This window comes from Ambystoma mexicanum, chromosome 7p (assembly GCF_040938575.1).
Source record: "Ambystoma mexicanum isolate Mex_15411 chromosome 7p, UKY_AmexF1_1, whole genome shotgun sequence".
Classification (NCBI taxonomy): Eukaryota; Metazoa; Chordata; class Amphibia; order Caudata; family Ambystomatidae; genus Ambystoma; species Ambystoma mexicanum.
In genome coordinates, this window is record NC_090939.1 from 669,534,042 (window position 1) to 669,558,958 (window position 24,917).

At 47.2% G+C, this 24,917-nt stretch overlaps 1 protein-coding gene across 4 annotated transcripts in view; it reads right to left on the minus strand.

The window, feature by feature from the left end:
• Positions 1-21,871: 21,871 nt before the first annotated feature.
• CARS2 (cysteinyl-tRNA synthetase 2, mitochondrial) overlaps positions 21,872-24,917 on the minus strand; it is a 1,341,930-nt gene continuing 1,338,884 nt past the window's right edge. For all 4 annotated transcript variants that reach the window (XM_069636755.1, XM_069636758.1, XM_069636756.1 and 1 more), the window contains one exon: positions 21,872-23,136. In XM_069636755.1, the coding sequence (XP_069492856.1) occupies positions 23,083-23,136 (54 nt within the window). In that variant the 3' untranslated portion in view covers positions 21,872-23,082. The remainder of the gene's footprint in view (positions 23,137-24,917) is intronic.

The window sequence follows — 24,917 nt, forward strand, 5'->3', positions numbered from 1 at the left end:
GTTCTACACTCTAACCGTGTTGGCCCTTAAGGTCGCTTGCAGACCATTTGATATTGAGTTGTGCCTAAGGTCGCTTACAGACCATTTCAAATTGTCTTGTGCCTTAAGGTCGCTTACAGACCATTTCAAATTGTCTTGTGCCTTAAGGTCGCTTACAGACTACTTCAAATTGTGTTGTGCCTTAAGGTCGCTTACAGACCATTTCAATTTGTGTTGTGCCTTAAGGTCGCTTACAGACCATTTCAAATTGTGTTGTGCCTTAAGGTCGCTTACAGACCACTTCAAATTGTGCTGTGCCTAAGATCGCTTATAGACCATTTCAAACTGTGTTGTGCCTTAAGGTCGCTTATAGACCATTCAAAATTGTGTTGTGCTTTAAGGTCGCTTACTCTGCGGCCCGCAGCTCTATTGCTGTTGGGTTTGGCAAACTCTAGATGCCATCTGATATATGCAATTTAGCCTCTGATAGGACTGTCATTTCTATATGCCCCCCCGATGTACGCAATTTAGCCGTTGATAGGACTGTCATCTCTAGAGGCCCCCTGATGTATGCAATTTAGCCGCTGATAGGACCGCCATATCTAGCTGCCTCTGATATATGCAAACTAGTCGCTGACACGACTGTCAAAACTAGTTGCCGCTGACATACGCATTTTAGTCACTGATAGGACTGTCAAGGTAGATATACCTCGCTGCTTGCACTTCAGTTACCATTGAGTTGTCAAATTTAGACGCCCTTCGGCTACCTGCCTCCCAACATGCACATCACCAAAACACACCTAACACTCACTCTTTGCACCCTACTCTGGACCCTTCTAACCATCATCATAACAATGGCTCACACCAATTCCACACCTTGCAATCTGCAAGAGAGAAACATTCGACTTAGAGCAAGGCTGCCTCGCCTCTATGACCTCAAAAACAAGAGAACTAGACCACCAGGCTCTACCTCAACTCCTACTACATATGACCCTAACCGTCCTGCCTCAGTGGTAGAAAGAAGCCATAAACTTCAAACCGACCTTTATAATCAGAGGAGGCCTAACACACCCAATCTTAGACTGATCCAAGATAAAATCACAATTCCTAGCCTATTAGGAGCCCTTATCAATGCGAGGTCCCTCATAGCTCATAGCACTGAAATTGCGGACATACTTGCCCTGGACAACTTAGATTTACTCGCAATCACTGAGACCTGGCTCCATGACGCCGCAGGTCCTGCACTCATGATTGCCGTACCTGATAATTACAACATTCTAAGAGTTGATCGCCCCAACTCTCGAGGAGGTGGCCTAGCCATCATCGCCAAAACTAAGCTAGATGTAAGACTCACCCCTCACCCGGAAATAACATCATGCGAACTCCTCTCAGCCAAAATACCCATCTCTAACAATAGCACACTAACTGTTCTCTTGGTATATAGACCACCAGGCCCACTAGGCAACTTCGAGGAAGACTTATCTAGCCTCCTTACTAACAACATCAAAGACACTACCCAGCTCCTATTACTAGGTGACTTCAACTTGGGTTTTAATGATAATGAGGACAAACAAGCCCACTCCATCCAATCCATTATAGTCGATCATGGCCTGACTCAGAACATTTTTGCCCCCACGCACATAAAAGGACGGACCATAGATTGGATAGCCAACCAAAACTGTAACACCACTATCTCTAAAATCCTGCCACAAACATGGACGGATCACCACCTCATCAGTTTCTCATTAACTATAGAACTGCCTAAACCAATTAACCAGGATATAGTACCAGCCATGCCAACCAGAAGTAAAAAAGACATTACTTCGGAAAAATTGCTCCCTCTCCTCCTACCAGCCCTTGCTGTTAGCGATACTAACCAGGACCCTAACATACTAGTTGAAACATTCAACAACGCCATGTCCAATGCGTTGGACATAATAGCCCCCATCAAACTTCGTAAAAGCAAACGAGAATCTCAACTAAACTCATGGTTCACCCCTCACCTCAAAGAACTACGAATCCAAAAGCGCAAACTCCAAGCTATCTGGAGGCATACACCCTCGGCTGAGAATAAAACCATCCTTAACAACTTTGCCAATAAATATAAGAAGGAAATAATCCAAACCAAAAAAGACACATTCAATGAAAGAATTAGCAAGGCTAATTCTAATTCTAAAGAACTCTTCTCCATCCTCCGGGAAATGGAAAACCCTATTGCTCCCGTAGACAACGTCCCCAAAGATAAACAGTGGTGCACTAGCATCCAAAATGCCCTAGCTAACAAAATTGCAACTTTGCAAACCAAAATTGCAAAGAAGAAAGCATCCTTGAGCCCTACTAAAGCCCACACTATCCACTCGACTAATTCACACCGAACAGCCACCCAATACAATTGCCAACCTTTCAGTTTTACCAACATATCCATCCTAGAAACCGAAAAGGTGATCCTATCACTAAAGCCCTCTAACAGCCAAGGTGACAACTGCCCTGCACAAGTCATTAAGGACGCAGCATGAGATTTAGCACCCTTCATCTCTAAACTAATTAATGCTTCATTTAAATCTAGCATTGTACCATCTAACCTCAAAGAATCTTGGGTACTACCCCTCCTTAAAAAACAGACCCTCGATCCAGCCATCCCTACCAACTATAGGCCAATCACCACAGTCCCATTCCTCCTCAAAATCATTGATAGAGTAGCCTACCTCCAGATCCAAAACTATCTGGAGACAAACCAACTACTAGGTTCTCGCCAATCTGGTTTCAGACCATTACATGGCACTGAAACAGCCCTTATCGATCTCAAAACACAAATCGACGAGCTGAAGGATAAAGGTAAAACAGCTATGCTCCTCCTCCTTGATCTATCAGCGGCCTTTGACCTGGTGGACCACGCAGTGTTATGCAACCACCTAGCGTCTGCCGCCCATTTCTCAAGTGAAGCTATAGCCTGGGTACAATCCTTCCTAGCCAACCGTACGATGAGAGTGTTCTCCCCTTTAGCCTCAGCGGACCCAATACATATCACCTGTGGCGTCCCACAAGGTTCATGTGTCTCACCTACCATGTACAACATCTTCACTAAGCCACTCTTCGACAAATTGGACAGACTAGGGGTAACCTATACCAACTATGTGGACGATACGCAAATCCTCTTACCACTATCTGGCAACTTTGTTGAAGACACAGCTCTAGTAAATAAGATCTACCTCATCATTCAGGCATGGATGGCCTCCCACAGCCTCTGCCTGAATGACGACAAAACTGAGATACTGATCCTGGGCTCCGACTCCAACCTTAGAAAACTTAGCCTAAACTACCGTGCCTTTAACATTGATGGCAACATAATCAAAGTGGCAACAGAGGTAAAAACACTAGGTTTCGACCTCGACTCCACGCTATTCTCAAAAAACAAGTTAATTCCCTAGCTTCCTCCACAGCTTACACCTGCAAATTAATCAGGGCCTACAGACCCTACCTCTCGAAATCTAATTGCATCACCCTAGCCAATGCCTTAGTAATGTCAACACTGGACTATTGCAACGCCCTCTATGCAGGAGCTAGCAAAACTGCCATAAACAAAATGCAAATACTTCAGAATAATGCTCTTAGAGCAGCTGTGGACATACCCCATAGAGCCCACATCTCTAACATCAGAAAAGGCCAGCATTGTTTAAAAATCAGTGATAGAGTTCTTCTTAAGACACTATCCCTCACCCACAAAGGCCTGAATAACAATGCGCCCCCATATATCTCGGCCAGACTGACAAGAAAATCCTCCACTCAACACACTAGAGCCGCTAACTAATTTCTGCTTGAAACACCCAGATTTAGACTATCCAAAGCGGGAGGGGCAAGCTTCCCGGTTAGAGCTGCTCACGCCTGGAATGCACTGGCCACCACACTGAGAGCCAACCTACCCTACACCAGATTTAGATGCAAAGTGAAAAGTTGGCTTTGGACCAACGACGACTTACAATAGCGTTAGGCCAGGACCTATCAAAACTTTTACCAAACTAGGAACTTGTACTTCACTTATCCGGCACCGAATGCACTCTGTATACCTGCTCTGTAATTTCTTCATGAACTGCACTCCCTGTATGTATTCCATGTATGTAACCTAAGCTCAAGTATTCTTATGACTGCTGCGCCCGGCTACCCCTGGGTTTTGTGCGCATTATCAAATAAATAATACAATACAATACAACCTGGCAATTATGGGTCTAGCGGGAGACCCGGGGACGGGTTTAGAGGATGGAATCCTGTGGGCTCTCTCGACCACGAATATGTGAGATAAGGCCTCGCGGCTGAAAAGGGTGGTGCAAAGCTTTACACAAAGTATTCCATTTTAGAAGGCAGCTGCTGTTCCCTCACCCCAATAATTCTAATGTTATTCCTCCTGGAGCGACCTTCCAAATCCTCGCATTTGGAGATGGTTGCCTTCATTTGGGACTCTAGTTAGCTGACTTTAGCTGCTAGGGTTGCTGCGCCGTCATCCAGGTTTGAGACGCGTTGCTCGACCTCGTTTAGGCGTTCCGTGTGGGTGTCCATTCTGTGCTGCAGAAGGTCTACCTTTGAGGAGAGCCCATCCATTTATTATTGAGGCTCCCGATGCCGGCCTTGAGCTCCAGTAAGAGGCTCTTTATGTCTAAAGAGGAGGTTCCATCCTCCACCTGGGCCATGCTGCTGGTCGAGGATTCCGGGTCCTCCTGGAGCCTGGGTGTCTTGGGGCGTGTACCTGATTCAAAGGTGAGCTTCCTTTGGGACCTGTCCGTCTTTCCCATCGAGGTGGTGCGGAGGAAGGTGTTGCCTAGGTTGGAGTGAAAGAGTGAGGCTGTTATTCTGTTCACTGGCTCCCGGCGAGGTGATATGACCATCAGGTTGTCGCAGTGGTTTGCAGGGGTAGTTGAGCGAACCAGGCCAGGAGGTGTGTCTGGGGCTTTTATTTTCTTTAATACATGCCAGATTCTTCGATTGCTGCTGAGTGTGGGCTGGGCAGGAGTGGAATCGCGGCTCCCCTCCCCGGCGGTGGGGTGCAGAGAGTTGCCCCGGAGCTTCGGGATAGAGCCAAAGGATTGAGGGTGTCCACTGGAGGCGGTATGCTTCTGGCTCGATGAGCTTGGTTGGGCGTAAGTTCCAGCTGGTGGATGCCGGTATCCGGTGGGCAGGGGGAGCTGTGGGGTGCCGGCGGCTACCCAGACAGGCTACAGGGATTTAAGTTTGTGTCTTCCAAACCACTCTGCCGCCCGGGATTGGGGTGGGCTGCGGGGGGCAAGCGTCTGCACTCTGGCTGTCACACCGGCCCCTTTTTGACGCTCTGTTTGCAGGCGTTCCCTAAAATTTTATGTGCTGTGCTGGGCGCACAGCGGGGGTAGACAGGAGATTGTTTATTGTGTCCCTCGCCGCTCTCTGCCTGTGATCGGGGGCCGAAGCTTCTCTGTGGAGCTGTCTGAGGTCCCCGGGTCTGTGTGGGCGACACCGCCAGGCCGGAGCTGACAAACCGCTTGTCTTTGGCTTCAGAGGGAGGGCCCCAGGGAGTAGGGGGGCCATCGCTTGCCGGAGCCCGCCCTGGGCTTTATGGCTGGGCATGGGCAGGCATGTTCACACAGGGGGGCTTATGCGGGGTTGCAGGTGATTCAGCAGGTTTTCCCCCTAAGGGTGTTACTGCTGCTGGGTGCGCCTTCACGTTGTCTGTGGCTTCATCGCCTTGGGTCTCCGCCGCTGCCTGCTCCGGGATTCGGGCGCCTCGCGCCGTGGTGGTCCAGGGCGGCACAGGGGGAGGGGGTGGCAGAAAGGTGGGGCCCCCGGGCATCCGTTTTTGCCCCAAACTGCACAGGATGGTGAGGCAGCGTCTGATGATGCTGGTGATCGACGGTCTAGGCAGGCTTCACCAAGATTTGCGGATGATTGTGCCAGATTAATATGAGGCTGTGTGGGAGCTCACTAGGGAGTGGCCCTCTTGGTTGGCCCTCTAGCGCCCTCAGATTTTTCAATGATGAATAGACCAGGGCTGTGTACATTCTTTGACACTCCCTCGGCTGGTATCCAGATTTGCATGCCTGCAAAAGAGAGAATGTTTTGATGAATGGGATCATGTTTGGACAATTTAGACTGCGATTTGCAAGGAACAATGGGAGAGATTATGAAACTAGATCTTAATATGCTTCCAATGTGAAACTTGATCCTAATCTGCATCTCCTGCAACAGAAAGCCATAGGATGCCTGTATTTGACCCCTGATAGAATCAAACACTAGACCTACTAGACAATAATTGTTGTAGTAATGAAGGGGGTAACTTATTACACGTTATGGAGCTGTTAACGGGTTAAAGAATTCAGGGCTGCTGTGCTAGACTAAATATGATAATGAATATATGCATTGATGGGTATCCTATTCAGACAGTTTTCTAGATGGGAGCAATTCGGAAATTAGTTATGGGCAACAAACCTGGATTGATAAAGGAACAGATTTTGAAAGTCTGGAAAAGCAGGACAAAAACACAGCTTGAAAACTATTGCTGATCTTCACATCTTATCTGATTATGAGAAAGATAAAGAAGATCTGTATTTGGACGGTATCAACACCATTGTACTTCCCTCTCTTTGTCTGGTCAACAAAGTGCGTTATACAAAATAGGTACTTCTATGTGGACACCACTATGGTGGTCATAAATTACATGCTTGCTATTCATTTATTTTCAGAAAGAAGAGAAAACAAAATGACTTGTCTTCTGCAGTTTAACTTTAGGTGCAATATCGAAATGCCAAAATGGAGTTTGCCACTTTAGTTTCCATGTATGACTGTGCAAGTGACATCTTTAGCCATAACTGTCAAAGGACAGCATTATACTCTATGCTCTGCCTTCAGAATGAAAGGGACGCGTCTATTGGCTATTCGAAAAGCTCATTTTGGGAGCTATAATATGATAACAGTCGAGACAAACCCAAGCCAAAATTCTCCAATATCATATCCATACACACCTAATCAACCAAGTCAAATGCTTCTCTTTAATATGCATTAATCCAATAAAGGAAGTTGAGAGCTTTTTCTAAAGTATAATCCTATGTCCAATGTCGCTGGAAAAAACCTGATTAGGAAAGTCAAAATTTGGTCATCCCCTTTCGCAAGTATCTTAGTCTAGAATTTCACATTCTGATTGAACATCTTTATTTATCTACTACATACCCCCAGTATGTGGTCATGGCCTTCAATGCTGTTATGGTTATAGGTGGTGGGTCACCTAGAAATCAAGAAAGTGTAAATTCACTGATTCCATTCTATACAAATGTAATGTCTTTCCTTATCTCTTTTTGCACTGATTCTTCCACTGTCTGCCTAAACATAGTCTCATAAAACTCAGAAAATGTATTATTTGTGTGATGAATCATGCTTTATTCCATAACACAATGCTTCATCAGGTTTTGTATTCTTTACATCAGTATCAAAAGGTTACTCTCAACAGTAACCACATTTTAATGCAAGCACAGAGACAGTGCATATGTGCAGGGAGTTGCATCCAGGAATGCTGGCTTTGCCTCCCGAAAACGCCCACCAGTTCCTCTCCTCCAACCCCCGCTCCATTCGGACTGACTAATATCTTGTTATGGGTATAGGGAGCAACTGTATAGATGAAAGGGGACTATGGATTAAGAGTACAGTAGTCACAACAGTGAGTAACATTTTGGTACTCCTACATCCTCATCCCCTTTTATTCACACTTATGGGGAAATACGAACATTAAGTATGGCTGTATCTGGGAGGTAACTTAGGCAAAGCAGTTCTGGAGGAGAGCCTGAGCAAACCTTGCATCTCACTGAGCACTAGTGTCCTTACAGTCATGTTTTCAAATGGCCGAGGGAGAGCCCCACCCAGCTGTCTGTAGGATTTTGCAGTACATGATACTAGCCAATAGGCAATAGACGCCTTGGAAGACTTCCCGCCCAGTATGGGACCACCACGTTTCACAAATAAGTTTTCATCCCTTATGAAGGATTTTACCATCCATATCAAATTCAAAAGCCTGGCGAACCTCAAGTGAGCTTGACCTCCCACTGAGAAATAACATGGGCAATTACGCCTCTTGGTTGAATTGAAGAAAATGCTTTTGGAAGAAATGCTGGGTCTGTGTGCAGGGCCATCTTATATCTATGAAACACCCTGTACAGCTCTGAGGCTGAGAGAGTTTTAATCTCACCAATGCACCCAGTGGACAAGAGTGCTGCTAAAAAGGCCATCTTTGAAACTTCAAGTTTAATATCAGTTGAGCGCATGGATTTGAATGTTTTACGTGACAAAGCCAACATCACTATATTCAGGTCTGATACAGGGCGAGGGGCTTGCCCTGGTGGATATAATCTCTCCAGTCCATCAATATAATGCTTAATCGTTGTATTTGAAGCTAAAAAAGAACAATCAGCACTCCTGTAGTTCCCAATGGCCTGTAAAAACTGTGGTCAGTGACAATCTTCATACCAGAGCCAGCCGGCTGGGAAATACAAAACAGGGTACTTAGCCCATGGAACACTGCAGTGGGATAAGCCCTAGCTCAGGGACCACTAGCAACAACACAGCCACTTGCTCGTATGATGATTCCTTGTAGACTCTTTCCTGGCTGCCTAAATTATCTTCATTCTATCCTGCAAGAAACCCATGTGACCCCCTCACCGCTTCCCCAGTAAACAGGCGGTCAAGGTTCAAAGTGGTGAAGATCAATCCCCTCATTATGAGGCACAATCTGGTGAAACACAGGAAAATATAAGCCCTTTTCCCGCTAATACGCTGAAGTCTAAAAACCAAAACCTGGCCGGCCAATGGAGACTCACAACAATGAAGAAAAAGCTCTGGGATTGTTTCCCTTTGTGGATCAGAGACATTGAGAAAAGGCACAGGATGACATGTCTGTCCAAGAAATGCAGAAGCCATACTCAGGGATCCAGCTGGTGTTAACAGAGGATGCTAAAAGATCCAGCTATGGTGTCCTCTACTTTGGAACGCTGGGCTATGATCCGGTTATGTTGCTCCCACTTGTTGCAGCCTGGCCAACCTGTCTGCCTGTACATTACCCTGACCCGCCAGCTATATTGCATTAAGAGATATGCCATTTCACAGCACCCACTCTCAGCTCTCCACTGATGGGGCAAATAAGGGGATAGATTTAGTAACCCTCGCTTCTCAGTGTAAAACATGCAGGTGGTGAGGCCCACTTGCACTAACACAACCTTGCCGCAATAATGGGGAGAAAGGCTTTCAGAGCCCAAAAAATTGCATGTAACTCAAGAATGTTTATGGGGTCATGGTGATTGATTTGCACTGGACCAAAGACCATGGATGGTAACTATGACAAGCGAGTCCTCAGCCGTACAGGGATGAGTCTGTTGTAATCAGCACAAAGAGGGGGGACGGGGGACGGGGGAGCTATGAAAATAAAGAGGCTGCAATCCATCGCCCATCAGCAGTGATCCTCCTGAGAGAATCCCGGGATACGACCCAAGCAGATTACAGATCCCAAGGGGGATTCCAAGAACGTGGTAGATGCTGTTCAATTTCTCCCATCCTGACCTTGGCGAGAGGGACAACCAGCACACAAGACACCATGAGGCCCAAATGTCTATGAACCAACAAGATAGAAAAGCCAGCACCACACCTCATTCACATCAATCACTATCTGGGTGGGAAGTAACATAGCGCACACAGAGTCCCACAAATAAATGATGGGCAGCTTTGGGAACAGTTCCCATTTTATTCAGTTAGTTGAGGCCCAGACCATAGAAAAAGGCCAAAACAGGAGGGGAACACAGTGCCACTTCTGCTGACTGGGCTCCATCTAGTCAGCCATCCAAGTACTGACAGATATGCGCCCCTGCAAAAGGAGATGGGCAGCCACAGCTGACCTTAGTTTGGTAAAAACTCTTGGTGATTTCAAGCTAAATGGTATAACCTTGTATTGGTAATGCCATCTTGCTAGGCATAGACAACAGAATGTTTGGTGTGGCTTCCAAATCGGAACATGTAGGTAGGCATCCTTTAGGTCTTTTGGACCAAACCAAATCGCCTTGACAAAGCACAGCCGACTCTGGGCAGGCATGATCATCTTGAATTATTCTAAGGGAGAAAGAAATTGGAGGAGAGACAGATCTAGAACCTGCCTCAATCGTGCCGGATTGCTTTTCGGGAAGGAAGAGTGAACAGTGGGATGTGGTTGCATGTACCCACTGGAGACCACAAACCAGACTGAAGGGTGTGATGAGTCTGATCCGCAGCCTGCTTAAAAGTCTGACACCTGGAACCACACAGTCTACCTGTGAAACCGGACGCTCATGCCACTGACTTTCCATCACTTTTGGAGTAGGAGGGAGGCTGGGACACAGTACTGTGCGTAAACATTTTCTCTTAGTTCGTCGTTGGTGCTGCTATGGAAAAGCTCTCAGCACTCCAAAAGAAGGCTCAGGGTGTTCTTCTGTACATCCTGGATCAACTCATCACATGGAGCCAGGCTGTGGAACGCCCGTCTGTGCCTACGCACATAGTTATGATGGTGGTCTTGATAAGGTGCAGTGATATAAGTCCTGAGCAACGAGGTGAGAGTTGGTAGGGCCGGAACAAAGCACTGTCTGGTGCTCAGATGGCAGATCCCCAGAGAAATCCATTATATATTTTACACAGGTGTGATTAAAGGCCAGCAACATTGCATCACTCTGACGAAAGTGCAACACTGAGCTGGAATAAACCTTTTCTCCAAGACTATCTAGCAGTTTTCTCTCCTTACCCAGCAGTCCTGAAGAGACATTGGAAGGTGCAGCCCATGAACACCCAATCAAAAGCTTAAAAAAAGGAATGCTGCCGACCACATAAGGGAATGGCTGACGGTGCAATGACAAACAACCTTTCAGAGGCTATCTGTACCTAACCTGGTCGCTGAATGAGACCTTGCCAAACCTTAGCTGTCTCAGCCAGCGTGCCTTTTTGAAGAGGTATGTGTGACCTCTCTTGGGCTCGAAGCCCCACCACCAAGCCCACCTGAAAGGACTCCTTCCATTGGTGGGTCTTCTTGAACTGTAAAGGCACAGGAATTCTGCCAACTCGCTCCTCCTGGCATGGAAGGTATTTGCTGATGAGGGAAGATCCTTGACAGTCATCAACAGGGGGCTCTGCATGATTTAAGAAGGAACATCCAGCCAGTGTCTGGCATGGTAGGGGTCTCCTGCTGGAGCTGTATCTCATAGATCAGCCGTCACCAAAGCTTTATCTTGGCCTGTTTGCGGAGAAGGCTGCACCTTACACTGATCCCAAGCTGGTGTTACAGAGGGGGGTAGAGTGGCATTGTCTGAGGCAGTACCTCTTGGTAAACCTGTTAAAGTAACTGGTCACTATACATAAAATCCTGGAAGCACTCAAAAGAGAAACTCACTTCAGGTCTGTGACGAAATGGAGGCTGACGAAGGTGTCCGTAACTACCGGGTACCACATGCACTGTCTATGCGTATTCTTCCAGTGGTCGTACAAACTCATCCACAGGAGTATATGAGTTTGCCCAAAGAACCAAGGCCATAGGAGACCTATCAACGTGGGGTACAGAGAACACCCTGTTCACTGTAGTAGGCAGCTTGATGGAGGAAGACCCTCTCCCAGATTCCATGGGCTGTGCACCTTCTTAAGGGGAAGATTTCTGTGGTGAGAGCATGATAGAGGCCAAGCCAGTCGTTGCTGTCAAAATAACATCTGAGCATACTTCAGGCGACGTTTTGTTTTGGAGAGACTGTGACACAGCTGGAATGTGGGGGGATTCTTGAGCTGGGACCCAATAACAGCTTAAGAGATCTCTGGACAGACTCAAGGCACAAGGTCTTCTGGGTAGGAATCCGCAGCGAGTCTCGGGATGCTGAAGTGTAACCTAAAAACAAGACATGGAACAAGGACCAGGAAGCCCCTTAGTGTTGCCACCAGTAAAAGGCCCCACAGGACCCTCTGCATCTCCACTGGTATGATCTTGGTGAATCTCAAGGTCGACCCCCAGTTGTTGGTGTCTAACTGCGGAAAGTCTGCTACGATCCTTGGTGGACTTAATGAACCGCTGCAAGTGACGCAGGCGGGGCATTATGAAGATTGCTTTCCATCTCCAGAGTCGCTTCTTGCGGGCACTTTGCGAGAGGAAGTCACAGGTCACACATAAATCCCAGCAATTATTGGGTTGCAGGAACTCTAGCCAGATTAAACGGGAAGCACATGACCAGAAATTGTGAGTGCATGACCTGCAAGAGGAAAAAAAAACTTTTCCCGGACATAAAATACATGGCCGCTTCAATGTATGTACATACTTTGGCTCTTTACTTAAATGTGCAAAAGGCTCCAGTTCCATTCCCGCGTAACAGGCACCCATAAGTATGGAAAAAAAGAGGACGAGATGTGGGAGTAAGTTAGGGTATTCTTTATTTATAGTGTGCTGATAGTAATGACCAGTGGGACTCCGACTGAATAGTACCATGTTGCTATTTATGCAAACAGATCGGTGTCCATAGTTTTCTCCACTATGTGCAAAAATGGCAGTTCTCCACTTCTTACTCTGCAGAACTGTGGGACCACTAGCAATCTGCACTTACTGCAATGGAGGCTCTGCAACGGTTGTTGGTGCTTGAATTTGTCCACAATAAAACATGGCTCGGTTTTGTTAAAGGCCATAGGAAGCATACACAGTGCTTGAACGGTTCTCTTTGTTACTGAAGGCAGTGCACAGAAAATAAGGCTAGTGTTACATGGTCACGCCTCTTTGGCCTAAGAAGAATACATGTGGCCACTCGGATTTCTTTACCCGAGACATTTTGAAGTCCCTAGATATGTGCTGTTCATATAACAATCTCCTGTCCTTAAGAGGGAAGGTTTGCACTGGGAAAACGTGTTCATGTTAGTAGTGAGGAGACACTTTTACTACAGGTGACAGGCACGTTTTTTACTTTTACACAGGGTGCTGGACAAGGACAATATTTCTTTTACACATATGCAGTTTCAATTGATTACAACTCATTCATGAGTCAATACGAATTCAGCATTTGGAGAAATTCAAGCAAGTAACTAACGGATTCTGTGTGATTCTAAAAATCACGTGGGCGTCGTCGTATATTTGGACAACCACATTTCAATTGGTGAAACCAAAGGGTCTAAATAAATATTGATCAGAATGGGCCACAGGGAACTACACATTTCTGTTTATGGGCTAAGAGTGAAAAGGGTGGTGTTGCCACGTTTTTCGGTCTGTTTGAGAAGACGTCTAGTATCCATTCCAAGGCCATGCCTTATGCTCCCATTTGGTAGAGGTCAGAGAGTAGCCCCAAATTAATTATGGTACAAAACGCTGCAGACACATCATAACATCAATACACCACCCCCTCCGGCATCCACAATACCTCTCAGGCTATCCTATCCAGCAGAGGTGTAATAACTGTTTCAGTGCTATGTTCATGCCAGAAATATTTACAATCTATAAGCCCAATCAACTTTTTTAAATGTGTTAACAGTGTGTAAAGTCTGGCATTCCATACCACAAATATTTATAAAGCAACCGCAAATATCCTTTCAAGCTTCCCTCCAGATACCTAATATTCATTAATTTCAAAATGACATGTAAAAATGTCTTGCACATGCAAAATCCAAAAGTCATTGATTGGGTAGTAAACTGAAATATCCGTCTCGATGCAGGACTGGGTAATACATCTTACATCGGCTGGTTCAATCATGAAGAGAATGTCATCTTTGCTGAATTGTGAATACGTTAGGATGTCATTCGCCTGCTTCTAAATGTTCATTAAGTCCAGGCCCCAAACGCCTCTGCGGCTTAGGACAACTAGTACATTTGTTGGCCTATCCAAATAAGGGGCCATGCATTTATAATGAAGGGTAACTGCTCTAAAGTATTTGCTTTTCAAAATGCTTCCAAAAGTGCATTATCTTAATTACTAGTTACACCTCGTTCCATAGATGTCCTTTTTAAAACCGACACAAAGTAAGGGCTGTGTCCAATGTACAAAACTGACATAGAAATAGGGTTTGAAGTTTGAACCCAATTGTTCTGGGCAGCATGGTATTTGGGATGAATGCTAATGGAAACTGTGAGGTTTACTACAACTAAAATGGCGTTCCTATCTTGAACCTATTTAGGCGAAATGTGTCAGGGTGGGATAAACCGTAGTGAATCTGGGGTACTACTCAGGATATTGATCTCGCTCTGGATAACCACTCTAAACAGCCTTGGGATATAGTGCCAAAAACACACTTCTTGGCTCCCAATGCACAAGACAATCTCCCAGATATATCGCCCAACTTGCTTCTTTGCCGCCACCACCACAGTCTCAGCAATATAGTGTCTGCCTCACTGTTTGTAATACGGCCAGGGTTATAGTGCTTAGGTCGCTTCTTAGAGATTTAGCGCCCAGTTTATTCCTCAGGGATAATGTCCCCAGAACACTGTTCAGCTCACTTGTTGGCAGTCCTAGTTCCCACTGCTCTTCCAGGCCCTGGCCAGACTAGAGCCGCAAACATTTTTTTTTTAATCCGCACACAAAACCAGAAAACAGATCTAGGCCCCCAGGATGTGGAACCTCATACACACAACCAGGTAATTCAGAAAGGAGGTCAAGACTCTTCTGCAGGCATCGTAAACACTGATCCCACCTACCGACTGACCCCACCTCACACCTCCAATTACTGCTTCTGTTGCTTAACTGTATGCAACATAGCCTTTCTGTAACATGTACCCCTTTACCGGTATTCCGATTAACCCCTTGTTGTACAGCAGTCTACTGCATCTCACATTCCGGCCTACCCTCAATAACCTAAATAATTTTAAAATCAAATACATCAGGCCTATTCGCTCCTTAAAGCCTAGCATCTATGCCAGCATTCTAAGTCATAGCTGCTCTTTAACACATGACCATCATTATAGCCTGCAGAGGTTAACAACTTGCCCTAGCCGAACATTTTCAGGCTTTATATAGGCCTCCACTCCCAGCAGTTGGTCTCTCATGAGCCCAAATTGGTTGGCATCTTACTGTTTGTTTTGAAGCTTCCAATAGCCTCCTGTACATTATTGAGTCATGGTCTGACCTGTTGTGCGTTGGCAACTTTGAGGCTTTAACAACCTTGATGGTCCTCTTGGGAACAGGTGGAGATCCCACCTTCTGCTCCAGGCTTAGCGGTCGCTACCCACAGGTCCTCGGTGCCCCCGACTGCTCTTGCAGCTGTGGAGTTATCCAGGCTTTGGGTCCATCCTCAATGTTGGCGAGTGTTCACAAGAATCCCATATTAAATATGGGATCACACAAAGGCAAAAATGGTACCTCACATCCCTTTTTAACAGCATCTCCGGAGCCACAGGAGATGATAGCCCTCTGCAATGTGTCTAGGCACAACTCCCGAGTCCTTGCTCGTGGCTCTCTGTGAAGATCTCAACTGGCAAATAGGATCCCGCCATGAAGGTTCACAATTTTTCTGGTATCCCCAGGTTGCCTTGGTGTCCTGCTGACCTGCACCCTGAATCTCATTACCAATACAAAAGGCATTTTAAACCAACGCCATATATAGCTGTGGAATAAGGTCTTAAAGAGAAGGCAACATGAGCATTACTATAGCCAAGGTCTTGAGAAGGTTTAAGTTACTTACCTGTAACTATTGTTCTTCAGCATGGGTCTGGCATGGATACACCTGCTCATGAATATTCCCCATTGCCAGGCTGGGAATCTTTGGTAAAAGAAAAAACAATTTCAATTTCACTTTAAAACTGTATTCCTCCTCTAAACCAATCATTGTCTTCTGGGTCACAATGCCCCATCCAATGGCAGTCCTCTACCTAAGCTCCACCCCTGGTGGCCATCTTCAGATTTAGTAGGCAGGTAAAGTGGCAGTATGTGCCAAGAAGAGCCACAGAGAGGAAGGCGGGAGAGTTTACATGTGAATCCATGGCAGACCCATGGTAGAGAACAATAGTTACAGTTAAGGTACTTAAACCGTCACCAGCATAGGGTCTGGCATGAATTCACATGCTCATGAATAACGATTACACAGCCATACATATACACAACCAGGGAAGGTAGCAAGGCTCAATAGAAGCAATAAACACTCACCCCTCTGGAACAGGCTGACCTCAAACAAACAGGTTGCGTAGCACCGCTAGGCCAGCTTGGGACTCCTGTTGATGCAGTAGAACCTTGTGAAGGTGTGCGTGGACCTCCATGTAGTAGCCCTGCAGATGTCGAGCAGGGGCACACCAGAGAAATGCTGTAGTTGCTGCAATGGCTCTGGTCGAGTGGGCTCTCTGCCGGCCTGGCAGCGGCCCGCTAGCCAGTCGATGACAGCACATGATGCAGCAGGAGGGCCACCATGAGATGGAAGCCTTGGACAAGGCTTTTCCTTGACTTATAGGTCCAAAGTTGACAAACAACTGAGAAGTCTCCCGAAAATTCTTTGTTTGTGCCACGTAGAACTTTAAGGCACTAACAACGTCCAGTGAATGCAAGGCCATTTCCGCTGGCAACGAAAAATTCAGAAAGAAGACCGGGAACACTAAAGGTTCCTTGAGGTGGAATTCGGCCAGTACCTTTGGCATAATGGTGGGGTGTGTACCAGTACCACCTTTGAAGCGTGGAAAGACAAGTAAGGCTGCTTTCAAGACAGGGCCTGAATCTCCCCGACCCGCCTGGCCGAGGTGATGGCCACGAGGAAAGCCGTCTTCCACGAGAGAAACCTGAGCGGGCCCTGATGCATAGGTTCGAAGGGCGCTCCTATAAGCTCAGTTAGCACAACATTGAGTTCCCAAGCCAGGACAGGAGCCTTCACTGGCGCGAAAGTCTTGACGAGTCCCTTGAGGAACTCCTTGACGAGCCTGTGAGACCACAGCAAAGGTCTGCCCACAATCCTGGTGTACCTGGATATGGCGGCGAGATGTAACTTGATAGAGGCGTGAACCATTCCCGATTTGTCCAAGGAGAGCAAGTATGGTAGAGGTTGCAGAGCCGTGACATGCAGAGGGGTAATCGTCTGTGTCCGGCACCACACAGAGAAGTGTTTCCATTTATGTCCGCAGCACTTCAACGTTGAGGATGCTGTGGCCCAGGCCAGGATGTCCTTACATTCTGTGGGTAAAGCATAACCTCCAAACTCTAGGGCTGCAGAAGCCAAGCCCTCAGGTTCAGAGACTCCGGGTCGTGATGCAGAATAGCCTTCTCCGGAGAGAAGGTCCAGGGACAGCAGCAGCCGGATGGACAGGGCCACTGACAGACGCAAGTCCGGATACCAAATTTGCCTCGGCCACGCTGGAGCAACGTGTATTAACCTGCAATGGCCGAATGTGTTGATCATACATAAGAGGAGTGGAAATGGAGGGAAGGCGTACAGGAATTGTCCCTCCCACGGGATCAAGAACGCATCCCCCCTGCTCCTCGGTTGCAGGAACATGCTGGCAAAGCTTTGGCACTTGGTGTTCGCCGCCATCGCAAAGAGATCAATCTGGGGCTGGCGCCATTTGCCGAACAGAAAATCCACCTGGTCCTGACAAAGTTCCCAATGGTGTTCTTGACTCCCGCTAGGTGAAATGGGACGAGGGACATGCCTAGACGAACTGCCCAGTGAGACAGATCCTGGGCCTCCTTGGAAAACGCTGGTGAGTGGGTCGCCCCTTGTTTCCGGATGTAGAACATGGTGTTGGTGTTGTCTGAAGATCCTCACCACCTTGCCCTTCAACGACGGGAGAAAAGACTTGAGGGCACAGAATATTGTTCGAAGTTCCAGGACGTTGATGTGGAGGTCCTTTTCCTGTGTTCGCCAAAGGTCTCTGGCGTGCACCTGTCCGGTGTGGGCTCCCCATCCTTCTAGAGAGTTGTCCGTGGTTACTGTCTCCTGGTAAGGAGGGACCTGAAACAGAGCTCCCTGAGTGAGATGTGGCTGCCACCACTGTATCGCCCAACGGAACTCCTTGTTGAGCGAGATCTTGTCCCCAAAGTTCCCTGAAACCTGTATCCACCGTTCATCCAGGAACTCCTGCAGAGGTCTCATGTGAAGCCTGCACAGGCGAACAAGGCTGATGCACGAAGACATCATGACCAGCAGCGACTTGATGGACCGAAACGTTGGTTTGAATCGATGACAAGCGCTGTACTTTGCCTTGTATGGCTCTCGCCTTCTCCTCCGAAGACAATGCCAAACACGTCACTGTGTTGAGTCGGGAACATAGAAACAGCACGTTCTGAGATGGCGCCAAGCAAGACTTTGGATAGGAACCTCAACTCCGTCAGCAGATGTACGGTCTTTGATGTGTGTTCGCCTGTCAAAGCATGTGAGCAGGAACACACCAGCCAGTCATCCAGGTAGGTGTATGCGTGGATGCCTTGTAGACGAAGATGTGCCGCCACCGGGACCAGGCACTTTGCAAAAACCCTTGGGCCGATTTCAGGCTGAAAGGCAGAGCCTTGAACTGGTAATGCTGACCGTGAAGTACGAATCATAGGAACATGCTGTGTTTCTTGTGAATGGGGATGTGGAAGTAGGCATCCTCCAGAAACTACATCAGAAAATCTCCTTGCTCCAGCAGTCCGAGCAAATGCTGCAACGTGTCCATCCATAACTTTTGGGACTTCAAGTACTTGTTGAGAGGACAAAGATCTAGGATCAATCTCTACCCCCATGTTTTCTTTGGAACCAGAAAGTATCTGGAGTATACTCCGGAGCCTCAGAGACGCTGGGGGACAGGTTCCATTGCCCCCTTCTGCAACATGGCCCGCAACTCTTGCAGAAGCAGTGGTCCGTGTTGTTCTGGCCACTGAATTGGCGGAATACGAGGACACCTGGGTTGGAAATCCAAGGTGTGCCTCTGTCCGAGAGCGTCCATCACCCATCTGTCGGTGATCTTTTCCCAGGTGCTGACGAACTTCACCAGCGGGCCTCCCACTGGGGTGCATCAGTGGGTGCCCGAGGCCACGACCGGTTCAGGCCTGCTTGGGGGTCAGAGCTTTGCCCTGCAGGTAGCATTGCAGCTGTCATCCGCTGCCTTGAGAGCGAACCCTGTATGCTTCCTGAGGGGAGAAGCGTGAATGCTGCTGTTACGGGTTATTATAATCCTTGGCGGATCTTCCTGGTTTTCCTCTAGAAGAGCAAAAGGACAATTGCCATCCCCGCTGCAATTTTCCCACGGAATGCGTCGTCTCCATGTCGGTCTTTATCGCCTGTAAAGACTCGTCAACTGTCCTTCCGAAGAGCTTCTCCCCATTGAACGGCATATCTAGCACCTTAGCTTGAACGTCCTGGTGGAAGTTTGTAGCCTTCAACCAACCTTGATGACGCAGGGACACCCCGTTCCCTATGTGGCCGAAACCTGTGTCCATGATGTCCACCGCCACCGTGATGGTGTGATCTGAGGCCACCTCCCAGCTCTAGCGCCTAACCACCTTGTCTTCGGGAAGGAAGTCCAGAAAAAGACCCAACTTGAACAATAGTTCCCAATCATAGTGGGACAAAATGGCTAGGGCGTTAGCTGCCTCTTGCCCATTTCATCCAGCTTCTTCCCCTCCTGGTCTGGAGGCATCATGGCTGCCGATGAGGGGTTTGCCGAGCGCTTCCCGGCTGTGGCCAAGAACACCGAATCAGGTGAGGGCTGAGACATTAAGCACCCGGGAGCTGAATCTGGAACCCTGTACTTTTTCTCCAACCTGCCCCGCTTGGTCAGGGCTGTACTCTGGTTTCTCCTTAGAGCTAGGCCTTCCTCCCAGATGTCGGCCAGGAAAGGAACAGACATGATGGTCTTTCTTCACTGCTTGCGCCGTTGGTGCAGGAAGTCTTCTTTCTTGGTCTCCTCAGGGACTAACAAACAGTTCAGAGGCCCTTGATATGATGGAATTAAAGGATTCCACTTTGCCCTATGGGGCTCATCCCCATGCAGTGTTCCTCCATCAGCAGCGATGATGAAGTCCTCGTCGGTGCCTGTAGCCGTGGTAGCTGTGTCCAAGCCTGTGTGCGGTCCAGGGCTCCGGGTGGGGTCTTTTTGTAACGAGGTGGTGGAATCTGATGATGCACCCCCTTTGGCCTTTCTCTTCCACAGGGGCCAGCTCAACCTCGGAGGCTCTTGCATGTCCCGTGAAGGCGTAGGTACCGCTGGCGCCATCCTCTGCTTGATTTCACAGACCAGTGTGTGCAGGGTTGTTATAATGTCTAGGGACACGTCACTAGGCCTAGAGGTGAAAGTAGACAGCAGTGCCGGGTCTGGGCTGACGCGCCTCCTCTTGCGAACAGGGGACCCTTCGTGATCCGTGTAGCAATCGTCCTGCAGATCATTGTCCTCATCGGTACTTGAGTAGATCTGCTCCGGCCTATCCGTAACAGCCCGCTGGTCCACTTACTGGGGGAGTTCCAATGGACGGACCGTTTCTCTCTCCTTCTCAGGAGGTTGCTGGGTCTGTGCGGTCGCTGAGTCTTTCCCTGACCCCGGAGTGGTTGCTGCCTCCGCAGCTGTAAAAGGACACTTGTGGAGTGGCTGCCACTTCCTTCGCAGACCCACTTTCCTTCAGCAATGTCATCGCGGACGTCGACGATGAGCTAATCGCTGCTTTCGTTGACAGTGCCGTCGTTGACTACGTTGACCTGGCATTCTGCAAGGTCTAAGCCAGCTTTGACAAGTTCTCTCCGTACTTGTCCCTCATCGGCTTATACGCGAACACAGAGTGTTGCTGGTTTTGGGGACTTTCTCTTTCAAGAGACCCCTTTCATTGGTAGGCTCATTGTGGAGGCCGATGGTGATGGCGATAGCCTTTTGCCCGACTCGGCACCCGCATCAGCGGCGAACCCAGTGGCACTAGCGTTGTGGAGCTTGGCCTTCTCTTGGACCCTCGCAAGCAGAGCACCCTCAAAGTATCTCAACCTCCTCCCGGAGGGAGTTTGCTCCTCGGATGGCCGGTCCTAGATGAGGCCTGAACCTGCCCCAAGGCAGAGTCAGTAGCCTTGCCTGACTTGACCCACGCTGACAGTCTGCTGTAGCAGTCTTTTTGTCTTTCTTTGAGAAACCACGGCACACCTCATATCCCTCCTCATCGTGGTCCGGATGCAGGCAATATAAGCATTTATGAGCCCGATCTTCCACGAAAAAACTTTTCTTTATCCATACTTCGAGCAGAGTTTGAAGAGGCTTCGAATTTCCTTCTTCACTTCAGTCATGACTGAAAGGCGCAGAGTAGGCCCAAGAAACTTCAATGACGATCCGACGGTGGACGAAGATCTTCACCGGTAGCGATCCCCGCTGCCGGCCTCTGTCTTTCATCGAAGATGATCAAGCAAAGATCAGTCAAAATCTGAACTACTTTGGAGAAAAAAATTGAAAAAACTAAAAATGTCCGCAGAGAGCAACTTGAGGACTCCCAACACTGAAGCGTGTGGTAAAAATCTGAAGATGTCCACCAGGGATGGAGTTCAGGGAGAGGACTCATTGGATGGGGGCAGTATTACCCAGAGGACAGTGATTGGTTTAGAGCAGAAATACAGTTTGAAAGTGAAACTGTTTTTTCTTTTACAGAGGATTTCCAGCCTGACGGCGGGGAATATTCGTGAGCATGTGAATCCATGCCAGACCCCATGCTGGAGAAGCTATGTTATCAGACCGAAAGAGAGGGCGTGAATAACATAAAAGTAATTCTTATATAGTCTCAAAGATTGTTGGGACCCACTGCAGCAACACATCTCCCATTCCTTGTTCTCAAAATGTACCATCAGCTGGTATGTCAGAATCTTTAGAAACATCTATGATTATGTAATTTTATAACAGAGACAAAACCTAGTGCATAGTTTTATTCTTTTCTTCAATCTTTCTACTGTATTTTTTGTTAATTTCCTCTTTTCAAAGGCTATTTTGAAAACGGAATTGACAATCTTGAGTTTTGATCGACTTGTTTATTTTACAAAGCAATCAGGTAGAAACACTATCACAGAGATGGGTGAGGATGTGTGTATGTTTGTTTGCTTTCCTGAAATGTGGTATTAGCCCCAGTCCGTGGGCTTTCCTGTGAATCCAGCAAGATCTGCACTTTTATAAGAGACCAGAGGCAGAATGTTCCCTCTTATAAAAAAAGTATATTGGTTATCAAATGTACTTACATGATTTTAGTTTTCAAAGAGGTTCGACTTACACTATGGCATATTTTGAATATTCCCATTAACTATTTCCTTTTATGAATGCTTTTGTTTTGCTGACAAATATTCCAAGTATATTATCCTGAACTAAAGTAAAATATTCGAACCTTTGCCCTGGTTTGTAAATGCTATTTGTGATTAAAACATCCTTTGGCATTCCCTAATAAAACAGTATACCCAAACAAGTTTAGTCAGTCTGCAATGAAGTCTCACCTCAAAATACCATCAGTATGAAAAAGTTTTAGGAGTCTCCTCAGCTCTAGAACGTCCCCCGAGAGTAGTGCATAACCAGAGAGGCATAGGGCTCAGAACAAGCATTTGAGGGTCAATCCTTTAACAACAATGACAGTGATCATTCAATATAGGAGTCAGTATCTTTTCTATAGATCTCTGAGTACAGCATAGCTACTGTGGCTCTCTAGGAACACAGCTGGGCTTTTTCTTCAAATTAAACTGCTCACTATTTCCAGTTCTCTTGGATGCCAGTGTGTACCCAAGAGAGCAACACGCTGGGAGCCTCAGATGGCTAGCCGCAAAGCAACCGTGAAGAACCAGTCAAAAGAGGAGTGAGCCTTTAGAATGGTTGAAAATTTCGAATGGTTGAAAATACAGAAATCACGAGTTACAGGCTGGCATCTTCTGTCGGAGAGCTTCAATGTGCAGCTTGCATTGATCCCAGGAAGCTCCCACTTTATCTAGATGGGTTAACAGTAGCTGCACTCCTGGCTTGGAATGAGCAACACGCGCCAGGATAAGAGAATCACATTTTGACAGATTAGAAAGGGGAAACGTACACAAATAAAGCATCTGACTGTAATGATATTGAGGTCTGGCCAGTGCAAGTAGGAGGTATGTTGAGAAACATCTTCAATGCATTGACAGCGTAGTCCTTTACAGGCAATGCATAAAGTCTGATGCTGTCCTAATACAGGATCATAACAGCAGGACTGATCACACTTTTTCATCTGATTGTAGAAGTTCCCATGTCGTTTTATTGCCTCGGTCCTGAAAATATAAAAAGGAAAACGTTTACACTAGAACATCAACATGTTTTCATAAACCCACTCTTTACATGTGTCTTAAATCATATTTTTATCACAAAATACAATGTAAAAAGGTAGAGGATGAGAATTTAAACCAATCTTGAGTGCACAAACGCAACAATATACTTGTCTGTTTCACAATCCTGAAAATCAGTGTATCCCATCCGACGTTACACTGTGTGAAGAATAATTGGCCTTTGTGGATAACCGAGCATTTCCAAGAGTCTCTGGCGAGGGACAATCAGATTGCAACATGCAATCTGATTAGCCCTCGCCAGGGCTTTACCCGACCGGGAAGCACTCTCCTAATATTCCTTTCCTTTGTCACCGGCAGGGTGGGGGGAGGCTGCCATCTTCCCCCGCCGGGGATTGAGGTAAGTGTTTTCCTCCCCCTCCAAACAATCCCCTGCCCTCCCTCCCAACCCGACCCGACTTGCCTTCTTTTTGGTCCATTTTGGGAACAGGCGCGCTGGGTACACTTCTGTCCCCAGCGCGTCCACTCCGGCACTAATTAAGCAAAAGCCGCTGTAATGAAAGCTACCAGCAGCAGGCTTTTTCTTCATTAGTGCCACGAGGGCAGGGATTAACACAAGCACAGGAGGCTCATTCATTTCACAAAATGGATGCCTCCTAGTGCTTAAAATTAGGGTTTAAACATTATTTGTGCAAAATGTTTTTTATTATTTTGCATATTTTAAGGCGGTAACATTTGTAAGCACACTATCCCTTTAACTGCTCATTCTTTCTAGTTTTGTGTTCTGTTTCTTGTGAAAGTAGGTTGATGTGCATGAATGTCTGCAAAAATATTCAATGGACTGCGGCTTACAGGAGTGATTAGTCCTCGTCTTTAGGATTGACGTGGACCTTTGTAACCTACTAGTTTCTTTTCTCAGGGATTACAAACACATTCCATTATTTTTGTGACACAATGCTTTCAGGACCACTTGTAGTTTTTAAAACAGTTCAGTCAGCTCACATAGTTCAACTCTCTCTTCCTAAATATCTTCCTTCTTGAGCTCTTCGCTCACCCGCCTCCAACTCCCTCAGGGTCTGTCGCTTCTCCAAGCAATGAGTTGGTGGTAGATGTCTTTCTTCGGCTGGGGCCTCCATCTGAAACAGCCTCCCTGAAGCTTGAGAATCCTCTCTGGTTCCGGAAGCACCACCAAACCTTTTTCTTTGCTTCTGCTTTTTCTCCTCCTCTGCCCTGCTGCCTTCCTGGCTGTTACTGAAACTGTGCTGGTTTACCTGGCCACCCTCTGATCTCGGGCCCAGGTGCCCTCCCCTGCCAGTCGCACTCCTGCACTGCCTTCCTGGCAATCCCCACACTTGGTGACTGTTTTCTGAATCCCTACAGTCCCACTACCAGCACTTGACACCTGATGTCTGCACTTCCCTTGCACTTGCCACCTGCTGGACATACTTTTACTTATTGTTTGTTTATTTTATTATCCCATGTACTGCACTGTCCCCCCCCCCCGCACTTTCCCCCTTCCCATGCACTTGCGCGATCAGACTGACACCTGGCCTAGTAGGATCGTTGTCTGTCTTCCCTCAGTTCCCCCTCCCTTGCCGAGTCGCGCCTTGAAACACTTGTGTATAGGCGCGTTATAAATATCATATCACATATAATTTGGTAAATAATTCAGCTACACAGGTCTTCCTCCAGAAAGCTCTTCTAAGCAGAAAAAGACTTTGTTAACTTAACCCAGGGATGTAACTTAATGCTCTGTGGAACTCACTGAG